This window comes from Salminus brasiliensis, chromosome 5 (genome assembly GCF_030463535.1).
Source record: "Salminus brasiliensis chromosome 5, fSalBra1.hap2, whole genome shotgun sequence".
Lineage (NCBI taxonomy): Eukaryota > Metazoa > Chordata > Actinopteri > Characiformes > Bryconidae > Salminus > Salminus brasiliensis.
In genome coordinates, this window is record NC_132882.1 from 30,157,368 (window position 1) to 30,177,990 (window position 20,623).

At 39.7% G+C, this 20,623-nt stretch overlaps 1 protein-coding gene across 1 annotated transcript in view; it reads right to left on the reverse strand.

Annotated features, from left to right (window-relative positions):
* fmnl1b (formin-like 1b) overlaps nt 1-20,623 on the reverse strand; it is a 65,375-nt gene that overhangs the window by 1,278 nt on the left and 43,474 nt on the right. Inside the window, exons 11-25 of the mRNA XM_072678924.1 lie at nt 20,420-20,530; nt 16,698-16,847; nt 15,884-15,985; nt 15,338-15,578; nt 14,057-14,230; nt 13,449-13,573; nt 11,482-11,684; nt 10,446-10,680; nt 9,731-9,799; nt 9,502-9,582; nt 7,985-8,114; nt 6,180-6,343; nt 5,020-5,121; nt 4,250-4,360; nt 1,941-2,055 (exon numbers count right to left, since the gene is read on the reverse strand). Coding sequence (XP_072535025.1) covers nt 1,941-2,055; nt 4,250-4,360; nt 5,020-5,121; nt 6,180-6,343; nt 7,985-8,114; nt 9,502-9,582; nt 9,731-9,799; nt 10,446-10,680; nt 11,482-11,684; nt 13,449-13,573; nt 14,057-14,230; nt 15,338-15,578; nt 15,884-15,985; nt 16,698-16,847; nt 20,420-20,530 — 2,113 coding nt within the window. The remainder of the gene's footprint in view (nt 1-1,940; nt 2,056-4,249; nt 4,361-5,019; nt 5,122-6,179; nt 6,344-7,984; nt 8,115-9,501; nt 9,583-9,730; nt 9,800-10,445; nt 10,681-11,481; nt 11,685-13,448; nt 13,574-14,056; nt 14,231-15,337; nt 15,579-15,883; nt 15,986-16,697; nt 16,848-20,419; nt 20,531-20,623) is intronic.

The following is a 20,623-nucleotide window of genomic DNA, read 5'->3' on the forward strand; positions in this document are numbered from 1 at the left end:
AGCAGGTGCTGTGTTTAAATACAGCCCCCACCACCCACACTGACTGAAACTGACTGCTCACGCATGTGCACCCACATTGTGCAGGCGTATGAAGGACAGTGCAATCATGTGACCATGCGTACACTGAGGGGAGTCAGACTTCTGTAAAACACCTGTAGATTAGTTTATTTCCGTAGTTCATGGTAAGCCACTGTATCCTAAAACGTAGCCACTGATCTTAACGTAGACCTGGTTTTTGGGGCCGTGTGGTTTGGGCGTGTATTCACAGAAATGATTTTGGGTGACTACTCGCTTCTAGTGATCGTTATACAGCTCTGGAAAAAAAGAAGAGACCACTTAATTTTTTGTCTTAAATGTGAGACTCTACGCGTATGGTAGCAATTTTATTCCAGGAATTTCATCAAACAAAGCTGAGTTATCTGAGTGTGCAGATTATGAAAGGCATAAAGTCACCCAACAGCAATGTGCTCAAATATTAATACTGTGTTGTTTAAATTTCAGTAATAACTTCTTTGCATTATAATTATTATAATACTTTTGCATTATTTGAGCAGTTGTTTTTGAGCAGTGGTCATTTCTGCAAACAAATGCTCTAAATAGAAATATTTTTATTTGAAATGTAGGGGAAATGCTGTCCATAGTTTATGAAATACAACACAAATGTTAATATACCTAAACACATTGCCTAAAAATATTAAAACCAGAGAAACTGATCATGTAGGGTGGTCTATTATTATTTTTGTTCCGGAGCTGTGTGTAGCAAAATGTGTACCAACATGTTGGGCATCGCAAATTTTTGTTCTTTAGTTTAGGACTGGAGCCACGAGGCACAGTTTGGACATCATAATTCGATATGAATTCAGTGCAAGTTACAGGTTGTTCCGCCAAGTGTCAGAGCCCCCCCAGAGGAAGTGCCTTGTACTACAGGCTGTAGTGGGTAAAGCAGTAAAAACTCACACAGTCTCACATGGGGCATAATTTCATGTAGGGCTGATTAAATAAATCAATTAATTAATAAATAAAGAATTCAACAGGATACAAAACAGAAAAGCATTTCTAATGAACATCTTTAAAAATAAATAAATAAAATAAAACGTCTGCATAAGGAAGTGTGTTTCAGTTTGTTTCTCCTAGTCTGTATTTAAAATCCTGTGTGCCATTTGTACTCACCATAGTCAGACGCCAATCAGCTTGCTAACGCCTTACAGCTTAAGCTTTGTGAATTTTGGTCAAGTTGATATATCATGGGCTACCAAATATTCTCCACATGACTGCATGCACCAAACCATAACATCCTTACCTTGGAGGTTCAGGACAAATACATGCATTACACCCAAATCCAATTCTTTTAATATGTTCTAAGGTTTTGTAAGGTCTGTAACAATGCCTTAGCATAAAAAAGACAAAATGTACCTCCAGTGAAAAAAGGAAGACAGAGAGGGAGAGAATCTATGAAGGACTCAAATCACTGAAGCCAGAATCAGAGAGCAGATGTGAGGAGCGCTTCCCTGAACGAGCTGTGAAAGGAACAGCCTTCAAGGCTAAGAGAGGGAAGAAGAGAGAGAGAATTATGAAGCAGCTCAGAATTAAGAAGATACGGCACACATAGGCTTAGTAGGAACAAACAGGGAGGGAGGAAGCACAGAGAGAGAAAATGCAGTGTGTCATTGTCGTTTTATCAGAACCTTACAGCAGCATTTTTCTTTACAGGGTTGTGTTGTTTTAACACCTTTTGGAAAATCCAGCTTTTTTTTTACGCTGTGTGAATTGTGTGACGGACGTGTCCATAGGAGCAGACTATCATTCCTCGTTCTCTCATTACGTTAGTGGTCGTTGAGGTGGAGAGTGTTTCTTCCCTCTCAGAGTGGACCTTTTTCACAGTGTAAGTATTGGTTTTTGTGGGCCATTGCTGGACCTTTGATCCCAGACAACAGACTGACCTGTGATGATGTCCTCAATTGCACCGTCCTTGCCCTCGCGCACCAGTGGAGACACCTGCCTGCGCTTCAGTTCTGCTATCAAGTCCACCTGCTGGAGCCGTGGCAACATGGGCATCTACACACATACATACACACACACACACACACACACACACACACACACACAGACATGAAACACCTATTTCGTACCTCCACTCGCCACCAGCTTTATGGGCTTCACACTCCTTTATCTGTGTTCATGCATAATTTGTCAGCCCCCCTTCTACTACCCTCGTCACTGGTCAGCTTCTAACCTCAGGACTGCTGTTGACCAAACTGTCAATATGTGTGGTGCTGGTGCTGGAGTAGCGCACATGAGCATCACTGTTAGGATGCTGTGGCTCTGTGTTCAGAAAACAACAGATGGGCTACAGTCTGTATGCCAGAAAGATGGAGCAACAAGGTAGGTGTGCACTTCCACTGAAAGTGGATCCAATGTTCAGCTAACTTTCCTAAAAGATTGCAACTTGAGCACACTGAATACATTTATAAGTGGTCACTTCATGCATTTTGAGTATCAGGATTAGGTCAAACCATATTAAACTGCAAGTGTAAACGCACGCAAGACACGTTTAAACCAGATACATATCCGATCACTCAAACCACTTCAGGAGGTGCTCTGATTTGAGCATTTGAGCCACGTTATGGCTGTTTCTGTTTATATCTGTTTCTCCAAGAGCCATTCCACAACCAAAAGATTCCTCTCCCAGTACAATCGAAACACTGGTAATAATTAGCATGCAATGAGTGAACTTGCATATTCTGTCCCACACAGTGATTGAATTTCAGTCTGACTAACCGAAGATAAAAATGGGGTCCTAGTGTCTCCATTTTCCCACCATTATTTCTTTTTAATTTGTTACATCATTTGAACACTTTACTTAAAATGTAAAATCTCAGAGAGCCAACTCTCTTCACCAGTCATGTCATGGATTTCCATGGAAAACAACGCTCCAATTGAACTCATGCAGCTATGCAAAGATTTCACAGCTGAATTATGAATTGTTCAAATCGACCACATACAGTCATGAGAAAAATTAGGACACCCCATAAAAACGTCTTCTTTAACACATTAAAACATGGATACTTTGTTTGAACACTATTGAGAGATGGAGCTAATATAACAACACATACAACTTATTATTTTCAGGTAAGTAAAACAGTTAGGATACCCCTGCATTTTATTGCTAGTTAAAATGCCTATAATTAAATGAGATTGTTTACAAAGGAAACAAAGGTTTTTATGGGGTGTAATAATTATAATAATCTAATAATATATGATTACATTTACATTTAAGGCATTTAGCAGACGCTCTTCTCCAGAGCGAATTACAAAAGTGCTTTGCTATTTACCCAAGAAAAACCTCAGCTAGTTTGAATAGACTAATAATTCAAAGATACCTTTAAGTTTAGACTCTACTAAACACAAGTCAGTAAGGTGATCACTCTGCTATTCGTCCAAGTATTCTCTGAATAGGTGAGTCTTCAGTCTGTGTTTGAAGACAGCGAGCGACTCGGCTGTTCGGACACCCAGGGGAAGCTCGTTCCACCACTTTGGTGCCAGGACAGAATAAAGCCTGGACGCTCGTCTTCCGTGGATTTTGAGGGATGGCGGGCCGAGCCGAGCCGTATTTGAAGCTTGAAGGGCTCTTGGTGCGGATCGGCTTTTGACCATTGCAATCAAGTACGGAGGGGCTGGTCCGTTCTTGGCTTTGTAGGCCAGTGTCAAGGTTTTGAATCTGATGTGGGCAGCAGCTACAGGAAGCCAGTAATATTATAATATAATAACAACTGAGCCAATTTATAACCTGAGAATAAATATGACCACATGTCCATATTCAGGAAAAAACTAATATTCAGGAATTTGTTGCAGAAATAAATACCCAAAAGGTACATACAAACATATGTTCATACATAGAAGAATACATCTTCTGATAAAGAGTTGTTAATGAAACAACATGAAAGCAGTTAATTGAAGATGAAATGCTACTGAATAGTGGTAATTTAAGATATCCCCATGAGATTATTAGTAACACTCTAATGTTACTAATAACATAATTATTAAAATTATTCTATTTTTCTCATGATTTTAATTAATTAAATAGTTCAGTACAAGACCGGACAGGCACTGGGCAAGCTAGTGTAGAATTAGAAGACAGAAGAATGGAAAAATCCTTTCGTGGGTCATTCAGATGGTTTTGAAACCATTTTGTGGTAAAAGTTTGTAAAAGCGTGTTTCTGTCTTTTTAGGCCTGCTTCTCCCTTTTTACCTTGTTTCCAAATTGCTGATTTTTGGCTGGCTCAGAGATGCCCATGTCCTTGCGGTCATTACTACCAGTGAAGTGATCTTTTTTCCTCTGTTCATTCTCTTGTTCGGCCAACTAGGGGTGAGAGTGGGAATTTAGCAAGTGAGCAAAAATTACAAGTGTGGTCATTAATATGTGTATAAAAAAAGACACATCATACATCACAAACACATGCATAGTACAGCCCTGAATGTGTGTAATTTCGGGAATTGGTGTCATACCTTTTCTTGAAAATCTGTATAGCTAAAATAAACAGATATTTTAAAAAATTGCTGCTATCACACCCTGTGGTCAACAGAAATGCTTCTGACCCAGTATGGCCAACAGAAAGGGTTCGCTTTCATGTAGAAAACTACAAATATAGAATTCAGAAGGTCCAGTAATATTCAGGGAGAAAATGCAAGTGTGGGGAAACTGGATGTTTCACAGGGTGCTATAGAAGCTATTCATAATTAAGAAATCCAGCTTAGATCAAGAGTTCCTAATGGTGCCGACTATAACATGACAGTACAACTTCAGAGCTAGGTTAATAAACCAATGTACCGTGCATGTTCTCTGTAGTAAGTACTAAGTACATAAGAAACAGCCTATTTGAGGTTCCTAGACACTAGACATGTTTTAGTCAGGAGAAATCAGGTAAATTTGATATTTTCACCAAACTGTCATGGTCTGGTGACAGCCTTGGCGGCCCTTAAGCCAACATGCAACTATAAACCTAATTGATGAAGAGTCACCTTATAGGCCTTCATGAACCTAATGAATATAGGGAAGAACATGGAGGGGGGTGTGGTTTTAGGATTCTCCCCAAAGTACTCCACCACAGATTCATACGCCTCCTGCAAAGAGAGAAACGGTCAGTTTATCTATCAGGTTTACTATCTAATGTTATAAATACACAATCACTGGCCAGTCACGCTTTATAGGTCCACCATATATGTGTACAATTACAAATTAAAAATGTCTTTCAAATGTGCAATCTTTGCTTTTTCTTTGCAATTTATATAAGAAACCGAGTGCCAACATTTTATAATGAAAGGACCAACAGAAACAACCCAAATGTTGTTATATTAGTTAGAATTCTTTGTATACATATATATATATATATATATATATATATATATATATATATATATATATATATATATATATATATTTATTTATTTATTTATTTATTTTTTTTATTTATTTTTTTTTTTTTTACTGCTCTACATGGCTACCATTTTGGATGTATTACTACTGATAACAGGTGATGACAGTTATGGAATATGTAGTTGAGTGGAATTAAAATAAATGAATAAAAGTCAAAGTGACACATCAAATATATTCTAAAATAACTAAATTACTATAAAGACTATGATATTTTAATACTATGATATTTACTATAATACTATAATACTATGATATTTATCATTTGGCGTGGGTTCTCAAACGATGGACTGTTCTACCTTCAACCCTGCCCTGTAGAGTTTGTCGGTGATGTGACTGACAACTCTCACAAATGTTTCACCTGTTTGATGTCTGGCTGTTAGTACACAAGTTTGTTATCATTATTATTATTATTATTATTATTATTATTATTATTATTATTACTAGGATATTCCACATGGTTGTATAGGTTACATCCAGTGCTGATCAATCTTCTCTCTTTTCTCTGCTTACAAAATGCTTGCTTTTGTACCACAGACAACACTCTGGTCACTCTAGTAAACAAATAAATAAAAAATAAAATAATCTAGTCATTCTAGTTTATTTATTTACTAGTCACTCTAGTAAATAAATAAATAAACAATAGACTTTTCCCCCAGTATTCTCACACTTCCCGCTAAACGAATTCCTGCTAAACAAGAAAATGTCCAGTGGCTAATAGTACCATATTGAAGGTAGTAGTATTTACCTGGGCAGTCTTTGCATCCTTGGCCACAGACTCAATAAGACTGTTGTTATTGGACAGGAAGTCTCTAAGAATGAGACTGTCCCTCTGCTCCTCATACTCCTGCTGGGTAACTTCCATTCCCTTCTCCAAGGAACGCACATCTATAAGAATGCTGTCCAGTGACACTAAGAAGAGAAAAGACGTTGGTCAGTCAATATTAAGGTTAGCCTTTTCTCCATGGTGATGGTGCAGTGATTTTAGCCTGGTTCTGGCAAGTTTGGGTAAGACTTTATCAGACTTCCTGTTTAGGTATTATGTTTACACCTAGTTGGTTTACTAAAGTCAGTACTAGAGTTTGGATCATAGTATTTTTTTTTTATTTTGGCCTTCAGTTGGTTTCACACTACTACTTAGCTTTGGGCGGGTTTTAACATTCACCAGCATAAATCACAGCATAAAAGTCAGATCAATCCCTCTCATACAACACATCCTTTATAAAATATACACTGAATTTGCTCATTTGGTGCGGACCATGGGAAAAATTTATTTCCTGCCAGCAGTGAACCGAAGGCCGCTTGGAACAGACAGAGATCCGCTATTATTGGCAGACCATGTATTCACAGCATTTAAAAATGTCCCGAAGTGAAGGATTCCCAGTTCTCAGATACCCAGTGTCTGATGTGGTTGGTGTAGCATAGTGGGTAACAACACTGCTTTTCCTGTGGCAAACTAGGGTTAGATTCCCCAGCCAGGGGGAAGCACACCACACCACATCAATAAGACTCCTTAAAGCAAAATAGTGGTACAATTCTGTTTTTCTTTGCATACTACTATTCACAAAGTAGTTCACTGGATCCATGGTTATATTTGGGTTGTAGAAATTAACTCCCTATTGACTCCCTGGTTCAGATCACCACCACCACCATACAGAAAAAAACTGCATATTGTGGTTGGTATGCAATAAGAGTCCTTGGGCAAGACTCCTAACACTGCATTGGCTCACCTCTGTAATATGAGTAACCTTGTAAGTCACTCTGGATAAGAGCGTCGGCTAAATGCCGTAAATTTAAGTTTTTTGTGATTCTTGTTCAAATATTTACCATTAAAAATTATAACTCTCAGAACCCATTTTTCCTTCACTTCCTTTGAAGAGGTTAAAATCCTATAGGGTACCTTACTGTTCTAACATGTTGATGTGGTGCAGCAGATAATACCACTACCTGCTGGTGAGCTACCACACCATGTGGGAGGCTGGGGTTCAATTCCAGGTCTGGGTGACTAGGCTGGGCTACACCATTAGAGTGTGTAGCCCAAGCCCAATAAGAGTCCTTGGGCAAGACTCCTAACACTACACTGGCCCACCTCAGCTAAATGCTGTAAATGTTAACATAGGCCTTTCCAATAACTGTTCAATACCACTATAATATGATCTGTTAATTGTGAAAAATTATAAATGGCTAAAATCCCTCTAGACTAGTAGGTCACCATGATGCTCTGTGATAATGAACTCTGAAGACTTACTGAAAATGAGGTTTCCTGCCACACTCTTTAAAACTGTAAATGCTTAATAATCAACCATTTTGCATTTTACACAACAGATTTTAATCAAATATGACGGGAGACATTTATAACAGCCAGAATTCCCTTTAATAGGGTTCCCAGATCCCCAAACCAAATTATCCCACAATGAGAAGAAAATGCAAAAAATATCTCTTTGTTCCTGAGTTTATTTTTAGGGCTGGGTTAGGCATGGAGCACCGTCGCACACCCAAATTAGGTTATATAAAAGTGTGTGTATGAGTGTATGTGCATTTGACTGCACTCACCCAGTGCGGCCTTGTCCAGGAAGTGCAGCTCTGTGTAAAAGCTGTGCAGGTGTGGATATTTCTCCTGGATGATATTCACAAGGAAGTGCAGAAGGGTCTGTTTACGATCCGTAGACTTCGTGTCCAGCAGCTACAACAATGACATGAGGGCAAAAAAGAGGGAATTTCTCAAGTACAAAAGATGACGGTTCGGTTTTAGTCAGTCCTAATATTGGAATCTCTGCTACCAGCTTTATGGCGTTGGAGATTGTCTTCACAAAGTTGTTGCATTATACAGTGTGCTGCAAAAGTAAAATTTGTCATTTGTATTTACAACTACTTTAGTTAGCAATAACAGCTGTAGGTTTGTTGGATTATTTGCCTCGCTCTGGCAGGTTTGCTTCAGATTGTTCAGGTTTGTTGGACCATGTTTGTGGACCACAATTTACAAATCACACCTCAGATTCTCGATTGGAGTGAGACTTGGTTGGCCATTGTAAAGCGCTCACTTCTTTTCCGTTAAACCACTCCTCTAGACTCAATAGTAATCCCTAGTTCAAAGTTTTATATAGTCCTTTTAACAACAGGCACCGTCACAGAGCAGCCTTACAGAGATCCTGGTACAAACCCATAGTGAGTAAGCCAAAGGGGACAGGAAAACTCATTCAGAACAAGAGAAAGAAACTTTGAGAGGAAGCAAGAAGGGGGAACCCAAGTAAGCATTGTCTTGCTGTTAAATAATTTCTCACAAGCTTTTGTTTTGTAGAAAACTAAAAAAAGGTAGTAGTATTATAATATAAATATATATTCTCACTGTATTCTGTGCCATCCGCCCATTCTTTAGTTTTAACAAGATGTCCAAAGCATTTGAACATAAACACAATGCTACCACCCCCATGTTTCACATTTGGGATAATTTCTATACCATTTTGTCTGTCATGGTGCTTATTTTACACTGTGTTCCCATTTTAGATGCACTATTTCAAGCATGTGAATCTAATCAAATGTATTTAAATTCTTCAAAATTTCAAAAGATGATGGCACACAGTAGGTAAAAGTCAACAATACAATGTAATATAATATTAAACCACCTTTTTTGAGAAGCACCTACATTGAATTATCACTCGCTGTCCAATTTATGAGCTCGAGCTGCCTCATAGGTCACTATATATTAGTACAATTACAGACTGTAGCCTGTTGTCAGGCACAGTTTGTTAGTCACCCTATAGTTAATGCTTTTCTGACCACAGGGCCACTTGTCGATGTCACTGCTGAGTTGAGTGTGGTCCACCACCTGAACATATCCGAGCATGATTATAATAATTCAGTAATATGCTTATATCAGGGGATGGGCCCTCCCTTGGCGCTACCTACTTCCAACAAGGTGGAGCTCTAATTTGGGGGAGGGGGGGGGGTGTTCGTGCAGAACGTCTTATGGACACTGAAGCTTCATAGAGCTTCCTACTTCCAGCAAGGTGGAGCAAGGTGGAGTTTCTTAGAGCTTCTTTCAAATTGAAATTTGATCAGTTTCATCTTACCAGATCGAGGCTCTGGAGACGAAAGCCGTAAGCTGCTCCTCTTTTCTCGCTGTTCATGTAATTCCCAAATGCAAGGACAATCTGGAGACGTCAAAATGTTATTGGACTTCGGGCTCATTCTTAGTTTAACTGAATAGCAGGGAATTAAGAACAACTATATTTTATAAATGTATCAAATAAAGAAAGAAAACATCATGCAATGTTTGCTGAAATATGTGTATCCCTCTACCTCCAGGATTTTCTTGAGTTTACCGGAAGATTTAATGGACATGGACGCAGCGATGATGGCATTCAGTTGCTGCAGGATAAAGGAAAGCAGAGAAGAAGTGTGAATGGTGATAATCTAACCTGCTTCTAAACCAATTATCTAATCAACACAAATAGATGATAAGCCCCTGTTAGTCAGAATAATTTGCATTTACATCACTGTGTTAATGCGGAGATAAGCACTGTAATTATGTGCCTGTCCAAATGATTCAATGCTGTATGACAAACATATTGCATGATAAAAAATTTTACATAATACAGACTGTCATGAAAGCTTTGTAGCAATATTTAGCTAATTACAAGTTTGGCTTGTCTATGTTGTAACTGGAAGGAGCTTGTACTTGTAAAGCCAACATTCACTCATTGGCCACTTTATTAGAAACTTTTGCCTTGTAGATGCACCTTGCTGGTGTATAGTAGTTAGAGACTGTAGCTTGTCTGTAGATGCACACATTGTGTTAGCTAATATCTAGACAGCAACACTGGACCCTATGGTCAGAAACTGACCAGTGATTTATGCAGTAATGGATTGCTGACAAATTGTGCAGATAAAGCGTTTCTGATAAAGTGGATGGTGAGAGTATGTTTACACTTGTCTCAAGGAACCAGGAGCTACTAAGATGTTCTTCCAAGCACCCGTTGCCTGACCCGTCCCCGAGATGACAGGTTGTACTCACTGGCCGCAGCAGCTGGACGCTCTCGCTGAAGTTGCCCATGAAGGTGAGCGTGCTGATGCGCTTACCGAGGCGTGGGATTTTGCCAAAGTGCACCATGAACCTGTCCTCCTCCGACAGCTCCTGCAAGGCCCGGCCCTCGTGCTCGTAACTCTGGATTAACTTCAGCTCATAATCTGACGGGATGAAGCGCTCCAGCAGCTCTAGGAAATCCAGACTTAATGTATCTAGGTTATACCTGCAGAGAGAGAGCGAGAGAGAGAGAGAGATGATGGAAAGGTGGGAGAGAGGGATAAGGAACATGCAGAAGAGTGGAAATTAGGTGCAAGCAAGATGCTACCGTATTTGTAAATCTTATGCAGGTTGTGTAATATTGGTAACAGGACTAGGAATGTGTGCGAGATTTAGTTATCATTTCAGGTACTGTATGTTTTTCATAAATTTATGATTGAATTATATTTGTTTCTAAGACAAATACAAATTGTGATGTTGATGTTTTTTTTGTGGGGGGGGGGGTTTATTCATTAAATAAATAAGACATGATATCATATTGTTGCTGTTATGCAAAAAACTTGTCTCCCTGAAATGGCAACTTTACGGGAGACTTTCAATGGAAGTGTCAATGTAAAAAGATTGCTATTCCAAGTCCTTCTGGAATATTTATATTATTTTCATTATGTATAAATATATGCATATTAATATATTATATTTGTCATATTATGTCTTTTTTCTGTATTTAAAAAAAATATTTAATGATAAAAGTTGATGCATTATTAACTGGAAAATTAACATGTCAAAACATATTCACTATACTTGAAAACATATTCGCCAAAAGCGAAATGGCAAGGGGGGGGGGGTTCTCCTTCCTTGCCACAGCTAGCAAGCATGGTCATCACTTCGCTAATGTATATTTAATTGCTGCATATTTATGTATAGCATGTGGGAATGGAACTGCAACCTGCAGCTGTGATGAAAGTGTGTCTGAAATGACAGCATGCTCTACAGTAAAGCCCAGGTCAGACCAGGGTGCATCACGTACGTCTCAATGGCAGTGCAGATCTGGTTGGTGTCCATGCCTCCTTTGCGCAGGGTGATGGCGAGGTTTTTGGCCCGGTTAGGCTCCAGAAGAGACACTTTGTTGGAAGCTTTCTGAGCCACTTTCATCTTCAGAGTGCCGATATCAGCGGGAGGGGCCTGAGCTTTGGTCTTGAACAGCTCCGCAAACTCATCCATGTCCAACTCCTAGAGGGAGAGATGTAGAGTGGGACATGGGAACAGTAGAGAGTAGGTTCACTTACTACACTTTTCTTGTATTTTACATCCATTCAGGATATTTGTGCAGCATTATGTTTACAAAAATGTCAAGCTATTTTAAACCCTCAGAATTAAACTGCTTACACCCTTAAGACATGCGTAGGAGAAATGAGCTCTGTTCTGATTGGCTGTCCTGTATTCTGCCTCATTTAAAAAGCAGTCACAGCTGAAACATTCCTGAGAACTTCAGTTTAAATGGGTGGGGCTAAAGAGTGGTAGGTGGAGATATGCAAATGAGTTCATTGACACACACCCCACAAACACACACACAGCCCCCCAATAACAGTAATGACATAAAAACGTCCCATGAGCATTTCAGGCGATGTTGTCTACTGAACTTTGTCTTGTTTGAGAACCGGTGTCCTTGAGCCATTGCTGGACTGTGGAATTGGGAGGGTCAGGTGAATTCCCAGTGGGTTGTTATGGTTTTGACTGGTGGACCAACAGCAGAGCATTTCTGAAATTGGCCAAATGGCCAAAACCAAATCTATATATTTTGGAGTTAATTTACTTAGGGAAGTAAACTTCAGATGGTTCAGCTTCAAATGGTTCTCCCATAAGATTTGGGTACACTACACAACTATTGAAGTCTTAAGCAGATTATAAAAGATCTGGGTAATTCATACCTCCCGACTGAGTTTTGCTGATTTTTTATGCCGAATGAAAAAATGCCCATGGCATACTAAAGGACAATGTGCTGCTGGACCGAACACGCCCCAAAAACATGTGTGCCTCGCTTTAACTAGGAGACAAAGATTCTTGCCACCATTTGCGCTGACCCAAAACAAAAGAAATGTGAAAAACACCTTTAGGTGAGGTCATGGGTGGGTGTAGCTTGGTCTGTACAAACTGCAGAGAGAATTGGGAGTAGTATAGCACGCATTGGAGGCTACCCAACATACAAATTTCCATTCCATCTTAAATAGTGCTGCAGTATTAGACACCAGAATATAGTTGATGCATTCTTTGAGGTGGAAAGTAAAATTCTAATAGGTAACTGCCTAAGAACTGCACTAATAAGAGTCCAGAGCCCTGATTTTGTCTGGTGTTAACATGTCACACAGATGTGCTTTTGTCTTCTTTTCGAACTCTTTTCTTAATCGTTTTATTGTGTCATGGTCTGATCAGTCGACTAAATATCAGGACCTTTAAAATGGTGTTATAACGAAAACACTCTGATATTGTGGATATTGCCTTTGCCTCGTGCCAATATCTCACTGCATGGCCTTCCCTCTTGTGTACAGTATATAAATATAGATATGAGGGTTGAGATAAAAATAATAACTAGCTAACTTGATCTGAAGTCTATATATCCTATAAATATGAACTATGTAACTATGTAACTATATATCTATAATCCTAATTTTAATCAGGTTATTATTGATTATTAAAATTGTGTTGTGGTATTAAGCAAAAATAGCCTTTTCATTTTAAAGGGTTCTATTGTTCTTGTTTGTTGCTACCTGAAAGTAGCGGAAGAAATGCAGAAAAAAAATACATATAAATGCTAAGTTGAGGTGGGATGGACTGCACCAGTCCCCTTGTATCCCTGCGTATGTGTAGATATGTCCATTGATCCATTAATCTATTGGCATATAAATGATAAAATACATTAACTGGACTCCAAAGATGGCAGATGAAGAGAACAGCATACATAGAAACACTGGAGCTCCATAACAATCAGTCCCTTACCTCTAATACACTGTCATCGTCCAGTTCAGTAAACACAGTTCCAGACACTTGCTCTTCTTTTAATGCCTGCCAGTTAAACAGCGGCATCCTATACTTCGTCTGGATTGCCTTCTTACCCCTTAGACCTAACTCACACACATTTAAACACACACACATATATGTACAGATGTAAAGAGAGAGGCACAGTCAGGAGAATATGCCATAGATGACATTACTAGCCACTAGCTCTGTCTCGCATTTAGCCCATCTGTTGGTTTGCAATGTGTGTTAACCATCCCATAGTCTCATCATGGCCAGTTCTTGACTACAGAGCTGCTTTAGAATGGTAGTGGATCTTACTGGGTAGTTTGAATCTTAACGTAAAACTACTATACACTACCCTACGACCACCATTACCGGGTCACTGATGTGTTAAGAATGGTCAATGGCAGTCCTGGGGTCAGACACTAGCCAATGATGAATAGAGTACAGAGGGTTGCTGATAAACTGTACACGAACAGATGGGCTAAAGTTTGCTACTGTACATCTATACAGTGGACCTAAAAGGTTTCCAATAGTAACAGTGAGTGAACACTAAAATTACCAAAAACTGAAGAAGCTAGTCTCACCTGTGGTGAAGGCGCCAATGCCAAGCGGTGGAGGAAGAGGCGGTAGGTTACCAGGAGGGGGTGGAGGAGGAGGGGGTGGAGGGGCAGGCACTGGGAGCGGGAGAGGGGCCGGGGATGGAGGCTGTGACTGCTCTAGGGATGAGCCAGTAGAAGCACCTACTACTGTAGTTCCATCTAAAGGAGAAAAGAGAAAACTAAAGCATATAAATCTGTTCCAAATAATGATAATAATTTATTAAAAGATACTCATTATTCAGCTGTTTATATAGTACAAGTTAAAAGTTTGGACACAATGAATCTACAAAACTCCAGAAAATCGAAACAATCAACCTACATACAAACATAAAAAATAGGAGCACAATAAGAGAGTTCAGCCCACAGTGTTCTCAGTTCAGCGCATGGAACTGACATATTGACAAATTTAATCCCACATAACTAATATACGGCTGTAAAACAGGCCAATTCTTGGGTTCTACTGGATCCAGCTACAGAAAAGGCCCACCCTAGTTCAACCGCCAAACATATATTACTTAATTGATGGACCTTTCTCAGCATGGCAGTGACACCATACAGTTCACCATATATCATATATCCTGCCAAGATCAACTCTGTGATTATATTATGCTGCAGACGTTTCTATTAAACTGGCATGTGAGCACATATATTGAATTAATTAAATTAAATTAATTAAAGTCCATTAGTGACTTAATTACTGATTAGTGTCTCACATTGATAATACATGAGTCAATCAGTTAGTTAGGTTAGGTAGGGTGCATCTAAATATCCCTATTCCTTTTAGTCATTTTAAGATTTTCAAGATTATTAATATTACCATGTTTTATTGATTTAACATTGTGTTTTATTATACTTTCTAATCCGCCAGTCTACCAAGATCACGGTTTTCCTTGCTAGTCAAATTGTATTGTATTTAATGAATCATTTACAGTGTAATGCAAAGGTTTGGGCACCACTGGTCAAACTTTCTGGTACTGTGAATAGTTATGAAAGATGATCTGATTTTCGGAAGGTATAACGGTTAAGATGACATTAGTATCTTCACTATTTTAAGCCGCAGACTTTCAATAATGTTTATGTTTGGGTCGGGAGGGCCATGACATAACTGTCAGCTTGTGCCTCGTGAGGTAGTCTCTAGTGGGTTTAGAGGTGTGTTTAGGACCATTCCCCTGCTGTAGAAGCCCCCCCCTCCCCCCTCTTCAACTTCAATGGTTCAGTGTAGCACTGTTATGAGTGGAGGAAACACACTCGCATGTGAGCTCTCACCTGCGTGAGGCAGAAGTGCGGTTGGTACAACGTCAAGGTCCAGCGAGCCGGATGCTGATCTCTCCATGCGGATCAGCCCCCGATCCACCAGCTGCTGGACCTTCTGCTCCAGCGTGGTCAGCGCACTCACCGACTTCTCCCTATCCCTCTCCCTCTCCCTCTCTATCTCCCACGCCATCTCTCTCTCCCGCTCTCTCTGCTGCAGGCTAGAGACCTGCGCACATGATTCACGAAGACTCTCCTGCACACACACACATACATACACACACATACATACATACACACAAGAATAGATAACTGCCCTAGTACACATAAAACGCAGCACTGCCTCTGGGTCACTTGGCTCAGTGTTTGTGTTCACACACTCACCAGGGCATGCAATGCTCCAGGTAGCTGTTTGTGTTTATTTAGAGTAAAAAAGGCTGTTTTTTTGTAGGGTTTTTTTTTTTCTCAGAAAATAGTAATATTGCAGTGGGTGAATGAGGGATGATAGAGTGGTATGTGTGTGTGTGTGTGTGTCTGTGTGTATGTGTGCAGGCTTTATACCTTTAGCAGTTCCACTTCCTTTCTGGTGTGCATGAGCTGGCTCTCCAGTTCAGATACTTTCTCCATCGCTTCATTCTCACACTCCTCCAACCTAATGTTCAACTGCAATACATGCATAGTACAGGTGTGTGTGTTGTTTTAAAGGAACAGTTCAGAAAAAAAAAAACCTACATGGACATGATGTATCACGCTCTCAGATGTCAGTTAGCTAACTAACTGCAAAAAAACAAAACAAAATAACAATAGCAAAACGGCACAGATAGACTTGATTTAAACTGTTAAGCTAAGCTAAAACTGGGCCTACATGGTTGTCCACATAGCATCCCATTTTGCTGTGCTTCCCAAACTGAACCACAATGTGAGGAATGATCCGGCATACAGCGCTGAGGTTCAGATACGACAGACTAAAGTCAGCAATACCACAGGTTGAGAAACGTTTCAGACCATGTATTTCTAGAGATGTCGAAGTCCAATGTTTGTTAGCAGTGTTAGCCTAGCATCTCCCATTCTAAACTATGTCTCGGCTAACCAACGGCACCCAGGGTCAGTAATGCGTCCTGTCCATTTATTTATTTATTTTTTAGAAATGCATATGTACATCAGCAAATGTCAGCATGCAACAGAGTTGAGTTTGAACCGTGATGAAGCAAGATGCTCACAGCTCATTTGCATATTGCCGCTTCTCTGATATCAACATTGAAATGACCAAAAAAAAGTTATCTTATTTAGTTGTACCATCTTTCTCAGGATCGTAAGTGTATGCACATGTGCCTGCATGATTCTGTGATTTTGTGTGGTGTTTGTGTGTGTATACCTGTGAGTTATGCTGCTGCACTTCCTCTAGGTGTTCCAGTAAAGCGTTCTTAGTCTCAGCATCCTCCAGCAAGGCCCCAACGTCAAACACATTATCCAGATATGCCTGGATCTGCACCTGCAATCTCTCACTCTCGCTCAGCTTTAACCTCTAAACACACAGACACACAAAACACCCGGTCTCTACAAGCTGGCTTCAGGAAACACGGTACGTCAGGTACAATGGGACGAATAAGTTTCATGCTGCATTACTATTTGACCCACCTGAACCGTTACCTGTCAGGACATTGACTTGGCATTTACATTGCTTTTGTTGTCATATATTTATTCTTGTACAGTAAAAGGAGCATGAATGAGTGCAGGGTCATTCATGCTACAGGGCCTCTGGAGCAGAAAGGTTCAGGGTCTTGCTCAAGGGCCCAACAGTAGCAGCTTAGTGGAGCTGGATGTTAAGTGGGACACACTATATATTAGTCATGGGAAGTCTTCATGGTATTTGTGACTGCGAGTTGTTACGATAATTTAAGGGCCAGCTTAGTCTTACATGGGAAGACGAACGCAGAGAGAGCACACGGCGGCTGAGCTGCCCGAGACCGCCTTTAGCTTTGATTACGGCTCACATTCGCTATGGCATTGTTTCCACAAGCTTCTACAATGTCACAGCGTTTATTTCTGTCCAGAGTTGCATTCATTTTTCCCCAAGATCTTGCATTTATGATGGGAGCATTGGACCCATCTTCTTCAGTCTTCTTCAGCACATCCTAAAGATTCTTAATAGGGTTCAGGTCTGGACTCCTGGTCCTTCAGAATATTCAGGTAGTCAGCCGACCTCATTCTTTGGGCACATAACATTGCTGAACTTAGACCTGACCAACTGCCCTCACAGGCTTGTAGGGTAGGCACTAGGCATGATGGGTGCATCATTCCACCATTCCACCACCATCACTCTGGAACAGTAAATCGATGCATTAGACCACATGGCCTTCCTCCATTGCTCCAGATTGAGGACAATCTTTATGCTCCCTAGCAAATTGAAGCCATTTTTGCCTGTTAGCCTCACTGACAAGTGGTTTTCTTAAGGCTACATAGCTGTTTCGTCCCAATCTTATAAGTTCCCTTCGCATTGAGCATGTGGAAATGCTCTTACTTTCATTATTTAACATATCTCTACTTGTCTACTGTTGTTTTTCTATGATTTGATTTCACCAAGCGTTAAAGTGATTGCGATCATCCAAGATCATCTAAGATTTTTTTCTGACCACATTCCTTCCTCAAAGATGGAACTGTCCCACTGTCCTTCCACTTTTTAAAAATGCCAATAATTTGAGCCTTCTCTACTCGCTGCATAAGTTGGGGTTACATAACTCGATGCCAGCTGAAACAGAATCACCCATGCAGTAATTATCCAATTAATTACTTGACCTTTTTTTTTTTGGCCAGGCAGTGTATTTTGAATGAAAAAACACCTAGTCAATATGAAAAGCCTTTAAACTCCTTGATGTCTTACCTGCTATATATCTCATTAACTTAAAAAACTGGAAGCATGGGAACCCTTACAATGTGAATGCAATATGTGTAAAAGTGCAAATGATTTTTTATAGGCCATCGTGTTTATTTAAATTAAAAGCCTGGGTGGGAAATCAAGTTGTGTACAGACCTAATTCTGAGATTTAATTGCTTTCATTTAAACGGCACCTAAATCAGAATAATGTAAATGGAGGGAAATGCAGCACAAAGGAAAGTGAAGGATAAGACTGAAGGACTGACCAGTGAAGAGAGGTAGAAGAAGAGTTCAATCAAAAGAGGAAAGAAGGAAAGGATTATGGATAAATATAGAGAACAGATCCTAGCCAGTGGAATGGGTTGTAGGACCCATTTTTAGAAAAACATTATATATATTTTTACTTCCCATCTCCAGCAGCCTTTCTGGATATCTTTCTGTCCACATCAGAAAGCAAAAACAGTAGGGGCGGACATAAATACAGCGCAAAGCTGAAGGGTAACAAAGGTTTTCTCACTGTGTGATCCAAACAGCAGGTCTCAAAAACTCACACACAGACTTAAAACCCAATTTGTACCTGGAAACAAAGCTTATAAACTCTTGATGCTGCTGTCTCTGATTCACCCCAATGCTCCTGATCATGCTGAGAGGTGAAGTTTGACATTCTATCACAGTGTAAACATCATTATTTGTGAAAAACCATGCTAGTTAGCGCTAGGGCAGTGAGTTGCCCTTCTACATGACAACACTGGAAAAGAAGTGCGTTTCAGAAACCTCAGAAACCCTTAAAGAAATATCCAGATACTTGTGTGCAAGGCCTCCAACTGCTTTTTAACTGTTTTAAGCCAGTGCAGTTCATTATTGTTATTTACAGCCAAATGAGACCATATGATGTGTTGCTCTAATTAGGTGAGTGCTGTACAACTGACATCCGGTCCATACGTTTGTGCTCACTTCACCTTAATGTAAGTAACTCTCACAGATTCTATTATAAACAAAGCAGTTCGTGTTCAGAGCGCCATCTGCTGTCCCCAAGGTGCCATTGACAGACATGATTCCCTTTAGATGGAAAGTAGAAACAGTTTTTTTCCTTAAAAAACCCCCTAAAACCCATTCCACTGGCTAGAATATGTTCTCTATATTTATCAATAATCCTTTCCTTCTTTCCTCTCTTGATTCAACTCTGTCCTCTCCTCACTGGTCAGTCCTCCAGTCTTATCTTTCACTTTCCTTTATGCTGCATTTCCCCCCATTTTTCTGATTTAGATGCCATTTAGATGAAAGTAATAAAAATCTTAGAATTGTGGGAACAAGGTCTGCACACAGTGAGAATGTTCTAAGAAGGTCAATAAAAGAGTTGAAAGTCTACTTCACCGTGTAAAAAGAAAACAGACCATAATATCTGAACCTTTATACAACTATCCCTGAAATGCTCTGTTTTACCAGCGGGAGAACCGCACACCTTTCTTCATTTCCAATCCAGCACTGAAAAGCATGTTCAGAATCGAATGGAGGCTAATGCTAATACACACACACTATAAACCAGCTTTTACATCAGTAGACCAACAACAACAGTCCACAGTGTGTAACACTACACACACACTGCAGTGATTGAAGTCATTTCTGCAGTAATTTAATGTGGTTTTAAAGGAGCTGGGTGCTGATTGGTCAGGGAGGAGAATCAGACTAGATAATAAGATATTAAACACACTATAAAACAGTCATTTTAAGAAAAGTCTCTACGAAAAATTAATTAATTGGTCCAGAATGTCTCGTTATAGGAGATCGGATCAGATTGTTATGGACTGATATTCAGCAAAATAACAGGACAAGTCAGGACATCCCTACTCTGTAGTTTTACTGAAAAGTAGTTCTTAGACTTATAAAAATAAAATCTTTTTGGTGGCTATATGGAACCACTTTTTTCCCCTGAAGGATCTTAAAGAACCATTTACAAAAATTTTCCAACCAATTCGAAGAACCCTTTAACCAATTTAAACACCCAAACTGAGTGGAACATAAGACTGGAGGATAATATTCTTAAGTGTGTGTCGAGTCAAACCAGCATTCTGTTAAGAACCATTTACAAAAGTTTTCTAACCAATCAGACAAAGAACAATTTAAGCATCCAAATGACCATTTTTAAGTAGCGTAGATGCAAACCAAAACTATATATCTGTGTATGTTTGGTGTGTGTGTGTCTGGCCAATGTATTGACTTACCTCCAGGTAATCGTCCAGTCCCAGCTGTGTGAACTCGTACTGCAGATGAACCCTGAAGTTCATGTTCTCCACTGAATGCACCACAATGTTGATGAACTGCATACATGCCACCTAGTGGAGAAACAGCACCACTTTACTATACTGACCACACACTGAAATTAAACCCTGTCTGACTGGGTGCATTTTATATTTTTATTCTTACTG